The sequence below is a fragment of the Marmota flaviventris genome, chromosome 5 (assembly GCF_047511675.1).
Source record: "Marmota flaviventris isolate mMarFla1 chromosome 5, mMarFla1.hap1, whole genome shotgun sequence".
Lineage (NCBI taxonomy): Eukaryota > Metazoa > Chordata > Mammalia > Rodentia > Sciuridae > Marmota > Marmota flaviventris.
In genome coordinates this window covers 4,175,874-4,197,343 of record NC_092502.1, presented here as the reverse complement: position 1 = coordinate 4,197,343, position 21,470 = coordinate 4,175,874, and the positions used below count along the sequence as shown (strand labels likewise).

Sequence of the window (21,470 nt, the reverse complement as noted above, 5' to 3'; positions counted from 1 at the left end):
AGCAAATACATAAAGAAATAGTCAAGGGCTGGGGATGTGGCTCAAGCGGTAGTGCTCTTGCCTGGCATGCGTGCGGCCAGGGTTCGATCCTCAGCACCACATACAAACAAAGATGTTGTATCCGCAGGAAACTAAAAAATAAATATTAAAAAAATTCTCTCTCTCTCTTTCTCTCTCTCTCCTCTCTCTCTCTCTCTAAAAAAAAACAAACAAATAAAGAAATAGTCAACATTTCTAGCAGTCAGAGAAATGCAAATCAAAACTACATTGATATTTCATCTCCTTTCAGTTAGAATGGCAGTCATCAAGAATACAAACAATAATCAATGCTGGTGAGGATGCGGGAGGAAAGGAGCACTTACACACTGCTAATAGGATTGTAATTTAGTACAACCACTATCAAATAAGCATGGAGTTTCCTCAAAAGCAATGATATGACCCAGCTATACCACTCCTTGGTATTTATTCTAAAAAATTTAAGTTGGCATGCTACAACAATATATGCATACTCCTGTTCATAGCAACACAATTCACAATAAGTTATGGAACCAGCTCAGATGCCTGCCAACAGATAAACAGATAAAGAAAATGGGGTCTGTATACACATGGGGTTCTACTCAGCTATAAGGAAATAGATGAAACAGGACAACATCCTGCTAAGGGAACCAGCCAGACTCCGACAGTCAGGGTTTGTGTATTTTCTCTTCATATGTGGAAATTAAAGAGAAAAAGAGAGGGAGATGGAAATAGAAGGGAGACCAGTACCATAGAGGATGGGGATTGGAGAAGGGAGGGAGGGAAAGAGGAAATACAGGAGAATGAATATAACCATAATTCATCAATACATACATTCTTATAATTAAGAAACAGGGCTGGGGTTGTGGCTCAGTGCTAGAGCACTCACCTAGAATGTGTGAGGCCCTGGGTTCAATTCTGAGCACCGCATATGAATACATAAAAATAAAGTTCTTCAACAACTAAAATAAATAAATAAATAAAATTAAGAAACATCCACAAGCATGCTACTTTATAGTACACACAAAATTAATAGAAAAAAAAAGTATACAACTTAAACTATGGGCAAACATACAAAAAACCAAAAAAGTATTAAAAAATTAAAAGTGGTATAATTTCACACAAGTAAAATTCTACTTACTAAAATAATAGGGTTGATTTCATATTCAAAAATGCCCAAATAGAGGTCCTCTCCCTCCCTCCCTCTGCAAGGAATCTCTGACCTGCTCAGTTCCTGAATGGAACGGTCCTTTCCTGCCCTCAGCCGGCCCTCTCATGTTTCCTTAACTACTGCCTAGTGGATTTCCTGACTTGGATGTGTCCATCAATGGGAATAATAGAAAAGTTAAATTAAAATACCTAAGTAAAGTTAAGATACATGCTTCCCGAATTTAAAATAGATTATAATTCAATTTTGGGTGTATGAAGAAAATCGTTTTAAAAGACAGCACTATTTGTACATGATTTGTACATGATTTTTGTGTTTAAGAAAATGTCTTAATGAAAAAGGAGAGCTGCAATGAATGATCAGCTACACTTGCTCCATCCTCTCTATCTGACAGTTCCTTGCTTGTGACTTGCCTGCTCACCAGAATTCGTCATCTCAAGATCATGACATTTCTACAGCTTCCCATGAACGTGAACAGCACTGGAGAAACTTGCACCAGATGATCGTGTTCCCAGTTACATAGGAAATTGTGCTCTGCCTTCCCAACCGGCTCTGTAAAGAAGCATTTTCCTGTGGCACTTTTGTGAGATGCTTTTCATGTTTCTGTGCTTTTCTAGGGGACAAGTTTGCTGCTCAAAGTGGTTAATGTGACTGGAATCAAGAAAGTTGTGTGAGGCTTACAGAGCGAGTGGAGCTAGCTCAGCCTCTCTCGGCCAGGTGCTGAGTTCAAGTTCAGTGCTAACTGATGCAGTGAGGTCACCACGTTACACCTTCATGAGAGTCTCAAGGGTAGTAAGTCCTTAAAGAGAAACACAGGAAACACATGAAGATGATGTGATCAGAGGCGCCCAGGCACTTAGCCCTGTGTTTGCCTTGGGGCGATGACTCATTATTCACTAATTCAGTGTGCTCAATGACACTATTGAACACAAACACAATATATAATAAGAGCCAACTTGTATATCAAAAAAAGGTGGATCTACTGGGGCAAGTGAGCAACGAATGTTTCTTCCATATTGCAGAATAAAGCCCTCCTTCCTAGGAGGGGTGGAGGGGAGTGTATCTTTTTCAAACATGACATGCAAAAATATCTTGTGACAAGGTATGTGTTTTCATCCTGGAATACTTTTTAAAGGATATGAAGTCACCTGATAATTCTGTCTCTTATAGTTTCTCAGGGAAATCTGGAAACCTTGGGAAATGATCCAACTGGATATGGAGCCGAGGACACCCACCTTAGATTTCTGATCCACCCTTCACCCCAAATGGCAACAGAGGGAAACAGCAACCCACAACCATCACAAAAGAAGCTGAGAGAGTCCCAGGACAGTCTCTTATCTACAGGGAGTGATGGCCTCCTCCATAAAGCACCTGAGAGGAAATTCATCTGTCCCCACCGGGTGGGGAGTTAGCCTAGGCTGAGGGTGACCCTAGTGCCCTTAGGGAGTGCCCCATGGTCTCTGGTCTGCTCTCACACAGCTTTCCTGATCCCTCTATGTCCTGCCTTGTGAGCAAAATGGTCTTCTGAGAAACCTTTCCCCTCCCAAGAGCTCCCATCTCACTCAGTCCCACTTAATGATCTAAAGAGTTATTACTAGAAGATAAAATGATTTGACTTGTTGAATGCTTTTCTTTAGATGAGATTTCTTGCTAATTCTATAGCTGAGCAAGTCACACTTGACACCACCAGTTCAGTTTAGCTCGCCCTCTCTTCAGTGAAGTGGTGTGAGATGAACTAACCCTCCAGCACAGGTGACTTTGGAATGGGTGCAGTGGATTGCCTTGTGACACTTGCTGGCTTTCTCACCCTGGATTCGGCTTCAAGGATTGTGTTTGTTTGGAGAATCTTTTTTTTAAAAAAAATTACATTTTCTCTCCATTCTTTAAAACTTGCCCAAGCAGTTAGTTATCACATTTGCAATATGGAATTTCTTCCCCCACCCCCTGTACCGGGGATTGAACTCAGGTACACTCGACCGCTGAGCCACATCCCCAACCCTATTTTGTACTTTATTTAGAGACAGGGTCTCACTGAGTTGTTGAGCACCTCACCATTGCTGAGTCTGGCTTTGAACCCCATGATCCTCCTGTCTCAGTCTCCTGAGCCACTGGGATTACAGCTGTGTGCCACCGTGCCCAGCTGGAATTTCTTTAATGCTTCCATTTCCATAGGGGCAGTAAAAAGTCAACTGTGTTATTTTGCAATCAAACTACAGAACACTGGACAGCATTATGCTTCATAAGGAGTTTCTAAGAGCCCAACATTTATTCTGGGCTGTTATTAATTAAAGTCTGGGGACAGACTCCCATGAGACAGTGCTCAAATGTTCCCAGGTTTTGCAGCACCCAGAAGCTGTGTGTGGACTAAATCGAGTCCAGAAAATGCTACTGAGCCATCACATGCTATTCTCAGACCTCAGCCAGGTGTGCAACAGAAATGCAGTTAGTCCTTTGAGATGAGATGTCAGAAGTCAGATTCCTCAAGACAAGACTAAGTTAATGCCAAGGAGCCATGGGACCCAAGATGAGCCTGTTTATCTGAAGCTCACTGGGCAGCAGCAACCAGAGGGAGCACGCTAACTCACTATTAATAAACAACTGCTTTCTGTGCAGGAGGTTAACTCTGGTTGTCTAGAGCTCTTACCATGTCTTACTGAGCAGAAAATTTGCTAATACTGGACAGGGAAACAGTACGTAAAAACAGAGGAGTGTAAGAACTGCATATAACGATAGGAGCAGAAAATGCTGAAAAGCAAGAGCAGGTAAGTTTGAACCAGTGAAATGGAAGGATGTCTCTCACTGAGTTATGACCTGTGAAATGTATTTGCTCAGCCCGTGGAAGAGCGAGGAAGCAGGAACCCAACTCCTATGGTAAGGATCAGTGTGACAGGGGTAGATCCGGGTCCTGATGCAGAGGGGCTCTGGGTCCTGGTAGTGCATCAGCCAGTGCCTGGACGGGGCCAGCTGCACAGCTCCCTGCCGCCTCCCAGGCTGCCCTGCATCTTCCCAGGCTGAGGACAGAAGCGTTCACCATTCGACAGAACTCGCAGTTCCTTGCTTGTCCTTTAGTCAAGACAGTCTCAGACTAGCTGTGTAGTTCAGTACTGCTTTTAACTTCATGTTCTAAAGTAGGTGCATGAGGGCTTTATCAATGACTATTGATTTATTATGATTTTGAAGAGGAGAGAGCAGCCTTTTAGATCAAATAGAACATGAAAAATCCAAATCCCTGAGCTATACGTTGATTTTTCAGCTTACAAGTTTATTGAAGAACCAAGACATTCCTAATGAAAGCACCTTTACCACGTAGTCCCATAAAACCTCATAATATTTTCATCATATAAAATATCACATGTGGGGCTGGAGTTGTAGCTTAGTGGTGGAACACTTGTCACACATACGTGAGACACCGGGTTCTATCCTCAGCAACACATAAAATAAATAAATAAAACAAGGATATTAAAACAAAAAAAATCACAAGGCACCTGGGTCTAGTACCTCGAGGAAACAAAATTCTCCAGATGTGAGGTGCTGAGAAAGGCTTATCATGACTCTACCCTATAAAGGCGGCTCTTTCCACTGGCTGTTAACACTGTACAATGCGTTATTTTCATTATCTCAAATAAAGGAAGCCTTAAGAATATGAGATGGGAAGACAGGCCTGGTGGTGCACACCTATAATCCCAGCTATTAGTGAGACTGAGGCAAGAGGACCACAAGTTCAAGGTCAGCCTCAGCAGCTTAGTGAGACCCTGTCTCAAAATAAAATTAAAAGCCTCAGCATATAATGCAGTGATAGGGACTTTGCCCAGCATGTGTGAGGCCCTAGGATTAATCTCCCATGTTGAAAAAATGTAAGTCTCCAAAGTATATGAGTATATGATAAATAATGAAAGTAAAATTTCTAGTTGCTTGACAAAAGCAAAAGATATTGAACATGAGTCATTAGGGTACACAAAGGAAATCAACTTATGGATTTGGAATGGAATATTTGTCTGTCTGCCACAGCTAATACCCCTTGCATGCTAATCAAAGACTCCATGTTACATTTTACATGTGATAATCGAGCACCATCTGATATTTGTTATCAGATGAGGGTATAAGTCTTCACTTGTCCTAAGGGGAAAGAGTAAGGTGTTATCTACTGGCCTTTAGACAGCACCCTTGCAAACATGGGATCTTAAAAATTATTTATGGGACTTTATATGACACCTTAAAATATTTTAAGAAATTTTATGTTACTCTATGGCCAATGAACAGTAATTGAAGAACTACAGACCCAGCAATAAAAGACCACTCGCTTAAATAGGAGATTATTTTATTTAATACAAAGATACAGTTTAAAATTATTTTTACTTAGAATAAAATGGAAAAACCTGAATGTAATACAAATTATGGATCATCACAAGCAAAGCAGAATAAACAGCCCTAGTTAATTTGGTTGACAACTGAAATTTTTGAGTATTGTTGTGTAATAAAGGGCCACAGGGAAGGCCTCTGGGTCGAGGTGGATACACAGGACGCTTAGAAACAGAACCCCCACCAGGAGAGAAGGCCAAGAGCCTGAAAGACATAGAGACTTCAAAATACAGGGAAGAATGATGGGCTGGGAGATTGTTATCAGTCAAAGGGACTAACATCGGCATATATCCAAGTCAGAGTAACTACAGGACATGACTTTGCTAATTTCCAGGTAATGGCGTTGTTTGATGGAATTATTTAACTGTCTCTTTATTGGGATGCAGAGTTTTAAAGTCCTGGTGAGCAGCAAATGAAGAAGAGGTGCTGACCAAGAGACAACGATTATGTCAACAAAACACCACAAGCCCTGTGGTATTATTTTGCCCCTGTAGATTTTCAATCCAAATTTGAACACTTGAATGAAAACATGGAGGAGAACGAAACCTCGATGGATTTCGTGCTGCTTGGGCTCTTCCCCAGGTTCGGGCATCCCAGCCTCCTGGTCCTTATCATTCTCCTCTTATACACCATGGCCTTTGCTGGAAACTCCACGCTGCTCCTCCTCATCTGGCTGGACCCCCGTCTGCACGCCCCCATGTACTTCCTACTCAGCCAGCTGTCTGTCATTGACCTAGCTTACATCTCCAGCACGGTGCCCAAGATGCTAGCCAACCATTTCTCAGGGAAGAGGAGCATTTCCTTCCTGGCCTGTGCTGCCCAGATGTTTGCCTTCCTCACCCTGGGCCTTGCTGAGTGCATCCTGCTGACCCTCATGGCCTATGACCTCTACGTGGCTGTCTGTAACCCCCTGAGGTACACAGTCCTCATGAGCCCCAAGGTCTGTTTGCAGATGGCTGTCTCGGCCTGGGCTGGAGGAGCTCTTGCAGCGCTTGTGCACACCGTCTACCCCATGCACTTCCCCATCTGTGGCTCCAGGGAGATCGACCATTACTTCTGTGAGATGCCCGCCATTCTGAGGATGTCTTGTGTGGACACGTCCGTCTATGAGATGGTGAAATTTGTGTCAACCATTGTGTTTCTGCTGGTCCCATTTCTTCTCATCCTGGCCTCCTACACTGTCATCTTCCTCACCGTCCTCAGGATGAACTCTCTGAAGGGCAGGAACAAAGCCCTGGCCACCTGCTCCTCCCACCTGACAGTGGTGAGTCTCTACTTTGGCCAGGCCATCTTCATCTACATGACACCCAGCTCTGCCCACACGCCGGAGCAAGACCAGATAGGAGCTGTGCTGGGCACCATAGTGACCCCCACGCTCAACCCCCTCATCTACAGCCTGAGGAACAAGGAGGTGGTGGGCGCCCTAAGGAAGTGCCTGGGGAGGGGCTGCAGCTGCTCTCAAGAGTGTTCTAGCCTCAACTTTCAGAGGAGCCACCTTCACCTCACATCCTGAGGAAATGACTTTGTGACAGGGAGGGAGGGAGGAAGGGCGTCAGGATCCTGAGGAATCTATTCCTGGGGGTGGGGCTGCTCTCAGTCCCACAGTGGTGGCTTCAGCAGAACACAGCCTCCCTGACCACTACTGACCAGCTGGGGAGAAACTTCCTGGATTCTGGCAGTGACGGCCCAGAGACAAGTAAGGGCTCTGGCTCCTTTTTTGGCTTTAATGCACTGGGTCACAAAGGAAGCACTAGTGCTTCTAATGTAAACTGTCCCCTCTGCGTCCACTCCCTGTCACCTGTCACTCCCCAAGCTCCTCCTCAACCTCCCCTGCCTGAAACCCGAAGGCCTCTTGTTCCATGACACCTCCCCAGAGAATCCCCCTTTCCCCAGCTCTTGTGGGTCCACTTACATTATTGTTGTTACAAATGATTTATGCACTTGTATTCCTTTTCCTTCTGATGTAGCCATATGTAAATAGAAAAATCTGAGTGAATTCAGGAAATTCTTTAATAGAACTTAGTCTTTTTTCTTCTTGTCTACCAGATTTTACCATTTTTCATTTTCATTGTTTTATTAATATTTATATTTATCTATATAATTAGAGGCCTTAACTTTAGGATTTTGTAATCATCTTCAGTGAGAATTCTGAGGCTTATGGTAAACTTTGATATAATAATATGGTCTCTAAACAAAATTAGCAATAATAAAATCTGAAGTTCTAAAATCACAACTGGTCTTGGAAGATGCCTTTCAACTTATTATTGTTGACATCATCATATGATCATCACAGTCATAGTGTTCTAAAAAGAGTTTTATTTTAACAATTTTAAAATGACATGGTGTTTTGCTCTTAAATGTAAAAGTAGTCCAATTCAACTTAGCAAACCCTCACCACTGGAATGGCCAGACAGGTGGCCTTTCTTCTGAAACACTGGAAATTATTTTCCCCTTCACCATGAAATGCATTGAAGATCCCCCGCCCTGCCCCACACAGCCCCACGCCACATCAATCCTTCCCAGACACCTGAAAACAGCAGGCTTCAGCCACCTCCAAGGTGCCATGGCCCTAAATCTGGGAGCAGTTCAGAGGGGCAGCTCTGGTGAGGGACTGAAGTCCAGCTGTCGTAGCAACTGCTCTCCTGTCAAGCCTGGGAGGACCCTCCGGGCACTCACGCCTTGCCCCACAGTGCTGCCCTGGCCTGCAGTGACTCCCACAGTGAGCCCACAGGTGCCCACACAGAGACAGACTTTGATGTCCCACAGCCTTTCAATCACTGTTCTCAGAAGACTTCAGGAAAGATGGTCACAGACCATCACCTGGAGAGTGGGGACTCTCAGAGGACATTGTGGGAACTGTCACAGGTGACAACACATGCCACCTTCCTTATCTACCAACCACATCACCCTAGGACTCAGGCTCAATTGAAATCCCATCTGGTCTGCATACCCTCACATACTTCTGGTGAAAATTGTGATGCATAGAAGACTTTATCCCTGACAACATGTTGCCTTGAAAGAACAACAACTTGACCTGGAGAAGTAGCTCAGTGATAAAATGCATGCTTAGCCTGTGCGAGGCTGGGGTGGATCCCAGAAAACAAAACTAAATTAACCCTACATCTTGAGTAGCTAAGATAACCCCGCTTTTCTTTTTCACTTGTTTTCATTTTATTTTTATAAGATGAATACTTTAAAAACATAAAATATGTTTTCGCAAACTTAAAAATAATGGAGGTTCTTTTCAAATCATGGTAGACGATGTAGAAATACACTGAAAAAGAATACCTGGAATCTTGTCCCCCAGCCACAGTTCTAGGATAACACACCCCACATTCTTTCATGCATCTTATTCATGAACACACACTTTACACAACAGGTGGGACAACACGTACCCTAATAGTTTTGCAATCATGGACATGCTTTCTTTCCCTCTTGTTAGAGTCTGTAAACAAGTCTGGATGGCGCCTGGCAAAATGCCAGAGGGAGTGGTTTGTGAAGTAACGCCAGCGAGCCATTAAGTGTAGAGATTTCTTATTGGTTGACTGATGTATCTAGTTTATGCTAATTAAGATAAGCTGTGTGGAATGTATATATACCCCTCCTGTCCTACAATAAACGGCTCCCATTCCTGCTGTATCAATCTACACAAGTTGTTCGTCACCCCCCCCCCCCCCCCCCCCCGTTAGTTTGCTGCAGCCGAACTGCGGCACCCTCTTGCTTCTCTTTCCTAGATAAGGCTTCAAATTCCCAACAGACTATGGAAGCAACCTGGTGACCTTCCATAATCAAATCATCAGCAGGTGTATATTCACATACAAACATATAAATATACAATAGATATTGTGTCACTGTTTTTTAATGGGCTTTTATTGCTACATTTCCATTGAATTTTATTTTCTTGCTCACTCTTTGTGAGCTCAGAGATCCTTCTGAGTATCTGGTATAGCTTTAATTCTTTATAATGACTTCCCAATATCCCATGACATTATTTGGATATACCACACTGTATCTGTTATTACTCCAGTTACTCTTACTCTTTGAATAAATTATTCTAAAAATACCCATGTATATACATCCTTGTGAACTGGCATTTCTATTTCTATGGGAATGTTCCAAGAAATAGAATTCCTGAGAGGGCAGACAGTTTTAATTTTAATAGATGTCATTCCAAAGAAGTCACAACACTGCACATTTCTACCAACCAGGCACAAGAGTGCTGTTTTGTAAACTTCATGTGCACCAAAAGAGGTTCAAGTGCTTTTTAGTCTTTGATGGCCTGATGGGTGTTTACACAAACTGAATGCCCATTCACCTTTTCTGTGGGCACAATTGCTTATTGTCAACAAAAGTGTGATATGTTAGTTGTAAAAGTTTTATAGTGATTGATGTGAACTAACACCTCTCAACCATGGCTTTTATCAAAGAAAATATTTTTTCCAATCAGAGAATCTTGATTAGGGACCTAATGTTGGAACTCACAACTCCAGCAAGATTTATGCCACCAAGTCAGGGCAGCAAGCTGGCCTGGTTGCACCACACAGGCCTGGCTCTTGGCAGTGGAGGGCTGGGTTCTATGCTTTGGGCAGTGGAGGACCCCTCTTGGCTGGTCTTAGGAGGAGATCTGAGTCTGCACACGCAGTTGTGGGTCTCCTCCTGAGGACCCCAGTAAACCCCCCTCTGACGCTCAAATGCCAACTGTGAGATTCACTCATCCAAGTCAACCTCCTAAGGGCCTCCATTTTTCTCCAGACTGCTTCCTTCTGTGTTGAGACTTATGCTTGCTTTACCTTGACTGACAACCAGGACACCAGTCTCTTCTGCCTCTGCCTCCATGAGGACCTCAAGAGTCTCAAGAACTCAAGTATCCCATGAGAGGACTTAGCTCTCATTAAGCAGTGGCCCCAGAGGCTGCAAAATAGTTGCTATGGCCAGAAGGACACTCCTCTAGACAGGCAGCAAGCCTTTCCAGCCCCACTCTCCTGCTCTCTGCCTTCAGTTCCAATTGCACTTGCTGCAGGAGGAGGAAGCTAGAGCCAAGAGGATGGAGAATCCAGAGAGAAGCCAGTGCACCTGCCAGCTCACATCAGATTGCTATCACTGGAGACTGGGCGTGCTGGTCAGAGTCCTCCTGCCCCACACAGGAGCTGCTGCCAGAATTACTAGAAAGTTTCCACCCAAGGAGGAAGGGAGAATAGAGCCAGCTACTGGGACAGCCAGAACAATCAAGAGGGAAAATATATTGTATCATCATTGTCCTTGACAGGACAAGACACACTGTCTTCCCCAGGAGGCTGGATTTCCAACAGTGACTATTAGCATACCTGAGCCACTAATAATTCAGGACAGAAGTGAGCCTCAAAGGAACTAAGAAGTGTCCGAAGCAGGTATGCAGACAGAGGACCGGAACTTTGTCTACATTTATCAGCTGGTTTAAAAGAGAACCTCAGGGGCTGGGGCTGGGGCTCAGAGGTAAAGCACTCCCCCCTAGCATGCAAGAGGCACTGGGTTCGATCCTCAGCACCACATGAAAATAAAATAAAGATACTGTGTACACCTATAACTAAATAAATATCAAAAAAGAGAGAGAGAACCTCATTGTTGTAGAGATGCATTCAATTTGTTGAGACTTGTGAAGCTGTTTCTATAATATATGATCCTGGATTGTTGTGTCCTTCTTATGTTTCCAGCTCTTCCCATAATGATTTTCTTCTTTCTGTCGCTGTCAGATGTAATGTCTTCCAAGCCTGTTGGATGGGATGTGAATAAGTAAGGATGTGTCAGTGACTGACATCACTGTTCACTGGGGCTTGAGTTGCCTGCATCCGTTTTGTCTGTGGGGCCTCTTATTCTTCCTTTGCTGCTGTTCAAATAGACAAGGTTACCAAGACTTTGGTTCATTCTAGACATTATATAATAAAATACTGTGATTTCTTGTGTTAAAAGGGATTGTTTAGCTTAATTTTCAGAAGTTCAGATACTTTTCCAATAGGTTTTTTAGTGACTTTTGTAATTGAATATTATTTAAAAGTAGATTTCTCTCTGCTTTTCTGGGGGGAAAAAAAGAGAGGGAACCTCAGTTGTTTAGTCAGCTTGAAACAATCTCAAATTAATTACTAAAAAATCCCTAAACTTCTTGATGAATAATATTGGAAATTAAATTAAACAGGCTTTGAATGCTTTTTCTATGCAGATGTGATATGCAGATGCTAGTTCACGATAAGGGGGGGATGGCTAGGGAAGAATAAAGGTAAATTTGGATTAGACAGAGGGAAGTACAGGGAGGGGAGGGGTGGAGGATAGGAAGGACAATAGAATGAATCAGACATTATGACCCTGTGTGCTTATAGGATTACATGACCTGTGTAATCCTATATCATATACAACCAGAACAATGGGAAGTTACACTACTACATTTATGTATGATATGTCAAAATGCATTCTATTGTCATGTATAACTAATTAGAACAAATAAAAAATAAAAATAAATTGAACCTAGGCTTTTTCCCCAAGAATGGAGCAAAGTCCCTAACTGTGCTGGGAAATGAGGTGTGCATGCTCCCGGGGTCCGCTGTTGGCCCTCCACACAGCTGTTTTTCATACAGACGTCTTTGTGGTTTTTTTAGAGACTGGATGTTCACCCAGAACTTTAACAGGTCCCTTACCACATCCTTGCTTCCCAGGCTGCAGATGGAGGCAGCAGGTTTGCTTGGATGAGGACACACAGCAAAATACTGAGGGACACAGGAGGAAGCAGCTGTCACCCACTGGTTAACCCAGTCATAGGGGAGATGGAAGGAGCAGGCAGCCAAGGTTCCTGCTTGGAGGGATTCACATGAAGAGCAGAGAGGAAGGGGAGGGCATAAAAGGCCATGACAAGTCCAAAGGGGACGATCTACCACGAGCACCCATCCAGCATGGTGGAGCTGTCCACCTGCCTGCTCGGCTCTCAGGTGGAAGAGACTGTGCACAGGATGGCCAGGATCCCCAGCACCATCCAATATGGATAGTGGATTTTTCTGGCTCCACAGATCAGCAGACCATGGCCTAGGATGCATGAGCCGTGGAGGGACGGATAATCTCCCACAGTAATTACTTCAAACTTCAACAGAATCTATGAAGTTCAATAGGAAAGCAAGTTCCAGTGTTCCTCAGCACCGTGGGCGACTGTGCTCCACAACACCCTGTTCTGTTTCTTAGGAAGAGCTGAAAGAGAGGCACCCAAAGGCCACAAACATAATGAAATGACAAAGAGATGGAAACGCCATCATCACAGTGTCCCGTAAGCATGTTCAGCTGCTTCATGTTAATTAAAAACAAAACACTTTAAATGTCAGAAATATTAAATAAATGAATTGAGTCAGGAGGAAGACGCCGAGTGGACCCTCTGCTGGCAGAAGCTGTCCGGGCTTCAGCGCGAGGCCAAGGGCTGCTGAGCTGACACAGCACCAGCCACCATGTCTCAGTGTGTCCTGGCTGCATGTGAGGATGTGTCACACACTCCAGTGAAGTACAGCCTCTGCCACCCGACTGCTCTCTCAGCTTCTAACTCTTCACTTTCCTTAACACTTAATACTCCTGGATCTATGAAAATATGTGAGTCTGAAACCCAGGAGCTACTTTATATCCACAAGTCCAGATGAATAAGTAAAAGGTGTAGTTGAGCAATCCGGGTGACACTGGCCACCCAGAGCCCCTTCCTGGGCACACAGAACCATCTAATGAATGCCGAGTTGGTCACAGTATCTCCCAGCCCTGGTCACAGCTACGGAGCTCTCCAGGGCTCACCAAGTGTCTGAGTTTGAACCTCCTCCCAAACCTAGAACAATGAAATAGGTGGTTCCAGGAGCTGCTCTCTGGTGTCCTTTCTGCTCTATTCATTTTCCACAGGACAGATCCTGATGCCACCAGGTATCCTGGGTGTCCTCAGCCCCTGCACAATGCTCCGGCCTGGCAGAGCTTCACTCCTGCTCTGCTCCTTGGTCTCCAGGACCCCAAGGTGTCAGCTCCCTGGGGGATGGAGGAGAGCTCCCTGGGGGAGCGAGGAGGTGACTGCCTCTGGATCACATGGCTTTCAGAGCTTTCAGAGCACACATGATGCAGCCAGAGGCCTCTGGAAGCCCTGCACATTTGCTAAAAGAGACTTTTGATCTCCTGTGCTGCCTGGTGTCAGACTGACAGTTCTCAAGTGAGTGGCTCAACATGACAGACCACTGACAGGCTTTCATCCGGGTTCTCCCAGGACCCCACACCTGCATAAGGGCACCTAGAGCTCTGGCCACTCGCCTGCCCCCCAACCAGCCTGGCAGAAGCCCGAAGGTCTTGCTCTAACACGTAAGCCATGGGGTCAGGATCAGAAGACAGCACTGAAAGGAAAAAGAAAGGAGGGCAGAGGCAGCGAGGGAGGGATGGCTCAGGACCTTCAGGACCCGCCACTCCCGGGAACCCCAGGCCATGGCCTCAAGCACTCCTCTCTAAGTGCTGCCTGTGCCACTCTGTCTTGCACCTGGTTCTCATCACCTGTGACAGCACAGTGGTCTTCCACCTCCTCACAGCATCCTGACAGGGTGGCCTCAGAGTCTGGGTGGAGGGGGCCCTGGGCCAGGCCCACACATGCCAGGGTCTATCTAGTCTATCTCACTGGACATGCATGGCTTAGGTTTGCACTGCCTGGTTCTCTTCTTCAACCAGGTGATGCCAGAATTACAGTCTTCTATCAAAATGCAAGTGGGAAAAAGTAAATGATTTCTACATTTAAAAAATATTTCTAGATAGGAACAATGGTCCACCTACAAGCCAGGTGTTGACACTGAGGCCCCTGCAGTTAACACTGAAGGGCTAGAAGATTGCTATTTGGGGTTTTGTGCACTCACCACCAAGCAGCGCACTGTGTACTGCTTTGCAGATGAGGGACTGGAGTAAAGGGGCCACCTAGCCTGTCCAAGATGGAATGAATAACCAAGACAGGGCCTGGATCTGATCCAGGCAGCCTGACTCAGAGTTCCTGTGCCATCTTTTACCTGTGATGTCACAGCTGCTGTGCCCCCTCCTCTCCTCAGGCTTCACTCTTGCCCTGCATGCCTCCCTCCTACCCCATCTCACCTGGGCCACTTGTCCCCACACTTCTCCATTTCTCACCCTGACTGTGAGCCACATCAGGGTGATGTTGAAGAGGGAAACCAGAACTAGTGGGAAGGGATTTCCCTTCGGGACATTTGCTCTCTGCTATCCCCAAAGCCTGTCTGATTACTCCTCCTTGACAGAGCTGACCTGGAGTGAGCTTCACTCCATTCCAGCCAAGGATCTGGTTTATGCAGCCGCTCCTACCAAGTCGGTGACCACCCTAGAAAAGGGGTCTTCTCTGAGGGCATCAGATCATTCTCTGTGGAAAGCGCACTGAGATGGGCAAGTTGAGGTTCACAGGAGGGAGTGGAGCCTGGCCAGCACGAGCCACATTGCCCTGGGGCTGTGTCCCTGCGGGAAATGGGGACAGACTTGAGAAGGCGCATCAGGAAGGGAGCCGTGTGATGACACCATTGTCTGCTGTTAGGCAACAGCCTCTGGGGCCAGCCTCTTGCCCACTGGGATTCTGCCCCCAGACATTAATTAACCTGTGCTCCCACAGCTGCTTGATGGCCCCCGACTCCACAGCAACTGTCTGAAGAATGGGAGGGGCTTTGGAGAACATGGCCCAGATCTCTCAGGGCTGCAGACGAGCAGAGAGGGCAGGAATGCTCTGCACCCATAGCTTGTGAGAGCTCCCTTTCCAAGGCCCTGAAATTGACCATTAGGGGACGCCCTGCTGTCTGCTCTGAGGAGGGACACTGGCACTACGTGGAGGCAGCCAGAGATGAGCTGGACTGGGAAATGGAACCCTGACTGGGTGCTCAGACCAGGTGAGAGATGGTGCAGAAGCGTGGGGTGGTGGCCAGGTGTGATGGGGTGGAGCATGGTGTCCATGGCAGAGGGGAAGGCAGTGTGGCAGGGCACAGGGGAGGACACCCACAGGAAGGGATGGCACAGGGACTGCGAGTCAGGCTGCCTGGCTCAGATCCAGGCCTGTCCTGGGTTCCCACTTGACCTTGGGCAGATTAGATAACCTCTCTGGTACTGTGGAAACCCCTAGCCCAAGGCTGGTGGCAATAATGAGTGAAGAACCTAAAGCAGTGAAGGCTGCCTCGTTAGTACTTAAGATACACAACTATTTCAACTACCATCATTTTCTATATGTTGGCATTTCTGCCTCTCCAGAAATTTATTTTAAACTTCATGATTAATTTTTTTTTCTTTCTTAAGTAATGATTTTTATGTAATTGTTCTTCAAGTTTTGTTGAAAAATGGTGTAATGGTGTCACCGAGTTCAAAACAATAACCAAGCAGAACCATACATATAGCTTCCAAGTCAAAGACGGGACAACGGGACCTGGACCAGCCCAGGCTTTATGACCAGCCAACCATGAGGCCTGAGGAGACAGAGGGTAGCTCTTCCACAGGTGGTCCTTCACATTGAACCAGCCACAGGCGGGTCACGCCCCAGGCACTGCTTCCATAGGTGAGTGCAGTGGGATTTCCAGGACTGGCCCCACGGGCTCCCTCCCCCTCCCTGCCTCTGTCCTTCCTCCTCTTTCCCTCCCCCAGTATTGAGGAGCACCATGTGCCATACTGTGTCAGCACTGAGAGACAGGCACAGAGAGCCAAGCTTCCCCAGCAGAGACAGTGACAGCAACCACTGAGCCTGTTGGGAGCATCCAGGTGAGGCTCCGTGAGGGCCCAGGCGAGGCTCCGTGGATGGCATGTCCATGCTGCGGGCAGTCATTTTGAGCTGGTACTTACGAACCCACTGACCTCCACTCATCAGTCCTTGAGATCAAAGCTAGCTTTTTTTATTATCTTAAAACCCTCCTATGAAGAGTGAAGGCTAGTGTCGACTGTAGCTCGGATGATGGTAATGAGACGGCACAGGTCAACTGCAACAGTGTTCAGGAAGGCTGCTAACGGGGGAAGGGAGCCGTGCATTGGGTCAAGTGGTATGAAAATCCTTGCTCTCAATTTTCCCATGAACTTGAAAATGCTCCAAAATTATAAAGTCCATTAAGAGTCATCTTCCAAAAAGAACTTCTAAACCCCCTTCCCATGTCAGTACCCTGATGTGCTTTGAAAATGGAAGGCATCTTCGAGGTAAGTGTCTGGCCAGCTCTCTCTCTCTCCAGAGGAAGAACCATCTCATTCAGGTCCCAGAGACCAAAGCAGCAGAGGAAGAATGAGGCTTTCTTGGGGAGGCACATTGTGCAATGGGCTGGTGGCGCTCAGGACAGCCAGCAGCCTCAGGGGGTGTCCTGTGGGCACTGAATAGAGAGCTCAAAGGACACAAGAGACCAGTCTCTTGAATCACCTATTTCGTCATTTTAAGAAGGACACCAAAAGCTAGGCATTGCAATTCTCTCAGACTAGCCCCATGATTTCAACCAGGATTATAGAGAACATACTGACAGCTGGGTGTGGTGGTGCAGACCTGTAACCCCAGTAGCTTAGGAGGCTGAGGCAAGAGGATTACAAGTTCAAAGCCATCCTTAGCAAGGCCCTAAGCAACTTAGGGAGACTTTATCTCAAAATTTAAAAAAAAAAAAGAGCTGGGGATGTGACTCAGGGACAGGGTACCCCTGGGTTCAATCCCTGGTACCAAAAGAAAAAGGAAAGAGGAGGAAGAGGAGGAGGACATTCTTAGAGCTTCTTTATAAGAATCCATTTCTTCTTAAGCTGTGTTGGCCAAACAACACATGGACAGATCCACATACAGATTTGGCCACTGAGCAGCCAGCATGCTGGACTCAAACCAGTGCCTATGATTAGAGCATTTGTGCCATTTTCTATGACTGCATTTGAGGACAAATATCAGGAATGGTGCTGAGTTTAAGGCATTGACCACTGGTCACTATTACTCTTACTTTAAGAAGATGAAACCAGTCAAGGCCTGAAGCACTATGATTTCTCACAGAGAGCAATGTCCACAACCCTGTTCCAATCAAGCCACTGTAAGCCATTCTCTTATGTGCAAGGCAGCTATAAGGGGGGGTCCCTACGACCTCCCAAATTGGAATTAAGCTGATATGAATGTATGCCAAGTGCAAAAGGAAGTCTATGCCACCTATCCAAACTTTCTATCTGCCTCTTGTGGGTCATAGTTTGGGCCAGAGCTCAGGACCACCAGCTCTGAAATGTGGCTTCCATGGCTGTGGGTGATGGGGTGGTTCGTGGTACCAACAGCTCTTGCCACATATTGCCTCTGCCCTGCTCCACTCCATGGATGCACCCAACAGGTTTCAGACCAACCAAGGTTTCATAATAATGAAAGGCATCTGCAGGCAGCAGCACACGCAATATTATCAGGCATGCTGTGTACTCCTGTTCTTAGATGACGTTTGGCCCTGATCCTGATCCCTGGGACTTTCTCGACAGTTACTCTTCTCTGAAGAACCCAGTCGATTCCTTCCATGCCTCTCCTCTAGTCTATTCCTGTTTGTACCATTCCCAAGTCCATGTCAACACTGCGTGCAGAGTTCTAAGAAACGCTCTGGTGCCAGCTGTTGAGTTTCCCTTTTATTTATTTATTTAGTTTTGCACTGAGGTTGCCATTCAAGGGAAGTACGTGTGACACGTTTTAAGGGAAATAAAGCCAGCCCCTCTCATCAGCACTTGTTTTTTTCTCCTCCGTCTAGTGCACCTCTGGGAGTTCCGAGCATGGAGAGAGGGAATGACACGGGGACGGGTTTCTTTCTCCTGGGGCTTTTCCCAGGGCTGTGGCAGCTCGGCACCCTCTTCACTTGTGTCCTTCTTGTCTATATCTTCGCCTTCACGGGGAACTTGGTCCTGGCACTCTTGATCTGGGCCGACTCTCGCCTCCACACGCCCATGTACATCCTCCTCAGCCAGCTCTCTCTCATTGACCTGGCCTTGATCTCCACCACGGTGCCCAAGATGGCCATTAACTTCTTTTCAGGGAAGAAAGACATCTCGAAAGCTGCTTGTGGGGCCCAGGTTTTCTTCTTCTTTACCCTTGGTGGTGGCGAGTGCCTGCTGCTGGCCCTCATGTCTTATGACCGCTACGTGGCCATATGCAGCCCCCTGCGTTATCCAGCCATCATGAACTCCAGAGTTTGCCTGCAGATGGCGCTGGTGTGCTGGGGCGGAGGGGCCCTGAATTCCCTGGTCAACACCATCTACACCATGCATTTCCCCTTCTGTGGCTCCAGGGAAATCCACCACTTCTTCTGTGAGATGCCGGCCATCCTAAAGCTCTCCTGCGGAGACACCTCCCTCTACGAGACAGTGGTGTCCATCATCTGCATCGTGTTTGTGCTTCTCCCCCTGGGATTCATCGTCTCTTCCTACATCCTCATCTTCCTCACCGTCCTGAGGATGAACTCTCCAGAGGGCAGGAGGAAAGCCCTGGCCACCTGCTCCTCTCATCTGGCTGTCGTCAGCCTCTACTATGGGCCAGCCCTAGTCATCTACATGACCCCCCAGTCTGCCCACACTGCAGAACAGGACCAAGGGCTCTCCATGATCAACACCATCTTCACCCCCCTGCTCAACCCCCTCATCTACAGCCTGAGGAACAAGGATGTGCTTACTGCACTGAGAAAGGTGGTGGGGCGAAGGGGCACTTTAAATTGGACATGAACAGCCTCCCCAGCTGCAGACTCAGGACCACCCAGCAGCAGAGAGCCTGAGCTCCACACCTGTGGCACCTGCGAGGTGAAGCGCTGTTCCCTCCACCGCCCTGTGACCTACAGTCTAACTGAGCTGAAATGAACAGAACCTAATGCTTGGACACCTAGCTTGGACACCTGTCAGCTGTGTGAAAAAAAGAACTGTATTTAACTTCTCTGTGCCAATTAAGACGTTGAACTTGACCTTGAAGATCGTTTCCATACTTAAAATGTTTCCCAATTCTCTCCTAAGATTCTAGGAGATGTATTTGGCTCCATCCCTGATTCATATTTTTGAAGTGCCTTTTGAAGTTTATCCTGTAAAATGTGTCAGCATAATTCCTCTTTCATAATGAATATTGAGATTTTACTTGGTCATTATTAAGTTGCTCTGGGGTTTTGAGGGTGGTTCTGCCCAGTGTTTGGTAGATGTGTGATTCCCTACAAAACTGTCTGTGGCCAGTTCATTAATAAAGAAATAGTTTAGAACAAAACACATCCTGGGAACCAGGAAGGAGAGTGTGCCCTTGAACACCCAGTCCCTGGGAGGTCACAGGAACAGCCTCTCATTCTTATGGAACAGGAAGCAGATACAGGAACCTGTCTGGGTTGGAAAAACAAGGGCTCAAGAGGAAGCAGGGATGGAGAGAGAGGCCCAGCGCACATGGAGTGTCCACAGCAGTTGCACACTGGGGTCTCCAGGTGAGGACAGGCTCCCCGGGAACGCGCACCTCTAGTGGAGGCTTGGGTAGAGGCACACCTGAGGGCCGCGGGCTGAGCTGGTTGCTCAAAAGAAATGCACGTGAAAAACCCATCGCACTCACGGCTTCACATTACATAGACCAAGGAGAGGCATCCTGTGGATGGCCTTGCTTTTCACATGACCATCTGGACACCAGGAGAACGTGGAGCGCTGGTTCTTGTTCCTGTCCATCTCCCAAAGTCTCCACAAGGATGATTCCTGGGCTCTTTCCTCGGCACTATTGGCTCTGCCACCTAGCTGTGTGCCTTAGTGGCTTAGGAGATGGCACAGTTAGCCTCCACTGCACTCTTTTTGATGACGCAGGTTAATCATGACATCTTTTGGTATCACTCTCAATTCTAAAATGCTATTATTCAGGAGTGAAATTATGGAAAACAAATTGCAAATAAAAACACATAAAACAGTGTGCCCATCAGGAAGGTGGATTGATGCCTGGGACTTTCTGACAGATGCTAAAGTGCTCCATACCTTGGACACCTGGAGTCATGCCATGCTCATGCCCCAAGTATGAGTCTGATGACTCAGGAGAAGCCCGACTCCAGGCTCCCAGGATCCTTTCCCGACCTTGCTGAAAAGCAGCAAATGCAGGACTATTCCCTGTGCATTATTTATTTATTCTCAACATAACAGTAGGGATGCTGTCTTCCCTGAGTCACAAACATGTTCAGTGAGCTGCCCCAGGTCACACCTAGTTCTGAAGCCAGGCTTCTAACTTCAGGGGGGTCCCTACGACAGGACAGTAACACTGAATCTGTAAAACTACACAGTGGGGTCGAGTCTCCACAATGGTGGCAGGAGAGGGCAGAGAAAGGAGGGACCTCTCCAGAACTGAACCACGTCAGGCCCCCTCCTTAGTACCACAGGCGCAGGGCTGCTGGGGAAGGGAGAGGGCCTTCAGCAGTGCGTGGCCTGTTGTCCAGGGCAAGGGTGAGGAGGAGGGGTTGTGCACGAATGACTTGTGGTCACAAAGGACATGAGAAGACTCGGCTGGCGACTGAACAGTCCCCCTGAGCCACATCCCACACCGTCCACCACTAGAGAGCTACCTGGGCTGGAACCTCATCGCTTCGGAGCGTGCCGTACACTCACTCACCGAATGACCCAGACCAGACACTGAGAGTCCCTGGCCATATGAAGAAGTGAACAAGGCTCCTCTGGTGCTGTGGTTCTGGTCAATTAGTTGCTTGGCTACCTTTTGTCGTGGTGGGCGGAATCAACACACAGACTCCGGGAGCTGGTGAGAGAACTGGCAGGAGACAATCCTCAAGTTGTCGTCCAGTAGCTCAGTTTATTTTTGGAATGCATACAATTGTTATAGGGTTCGAGTGGGGTGTGCCCGTCAATCATACACAAGCAAGATAGTATCCATAAGCCAATCATTTTCTGCCTAATGTAACCACACTATGAGGATATTCTAAATATTGCTATCATCAGGAAGGGTCTTTGTACCTAGGGG

The 21,470-nt window shown here is 46.8% G+C and overlaps 2 protein-coding genes and 1 long non-coding RNA gene across 3 annotated transcripts in view; 2 read left to right on the top strand and 1 right to left on the bottom strand.

The window, feature by feature from the left end:
* LOC139705629 (uncharacterized) overlaps window positions 1-21,276 on the bottom strand; it is a 34,179-nt gene extending 12,903 nt beyond the window's left edge. Inside the window, exon 1 of the long non-coding RNA XR_011707474.1 lies at window positions 21,108-21,276. This is a non-coding gene — a long non-coding RNA (uncharacterized lncRNA). The remainder of the gene's footprint in view (window positions 1-21,107) is intronic.
* On the top strand, window positions 6,072-7,055 carry LOC139705806 (olfactory receptor 2T27-like). Its single transcript, XM_071612719.1, has one exon. The coding sequence runs from the start codon at window positions 6,072-6,074 to the stop codon at window positions 7,053-7,055; it is 984 nt and encodes a 327-aa protein (XP_071468820.1).
* Window positions 18,281-19,222, top strand: LOC139705805 (olfactory receptor 2T2-like). The gene has a single exon (XM_071612718.1). The coding sequence runs from the start codon at window positions 18,281-18,283 to the stop codon at window positions 19,220-19,222; it is 942 nt and encodes a 313-aa protein (XP_071468819.1).
* Window positions 21,277-21,470: the final 194 nt, after the last annotated feature.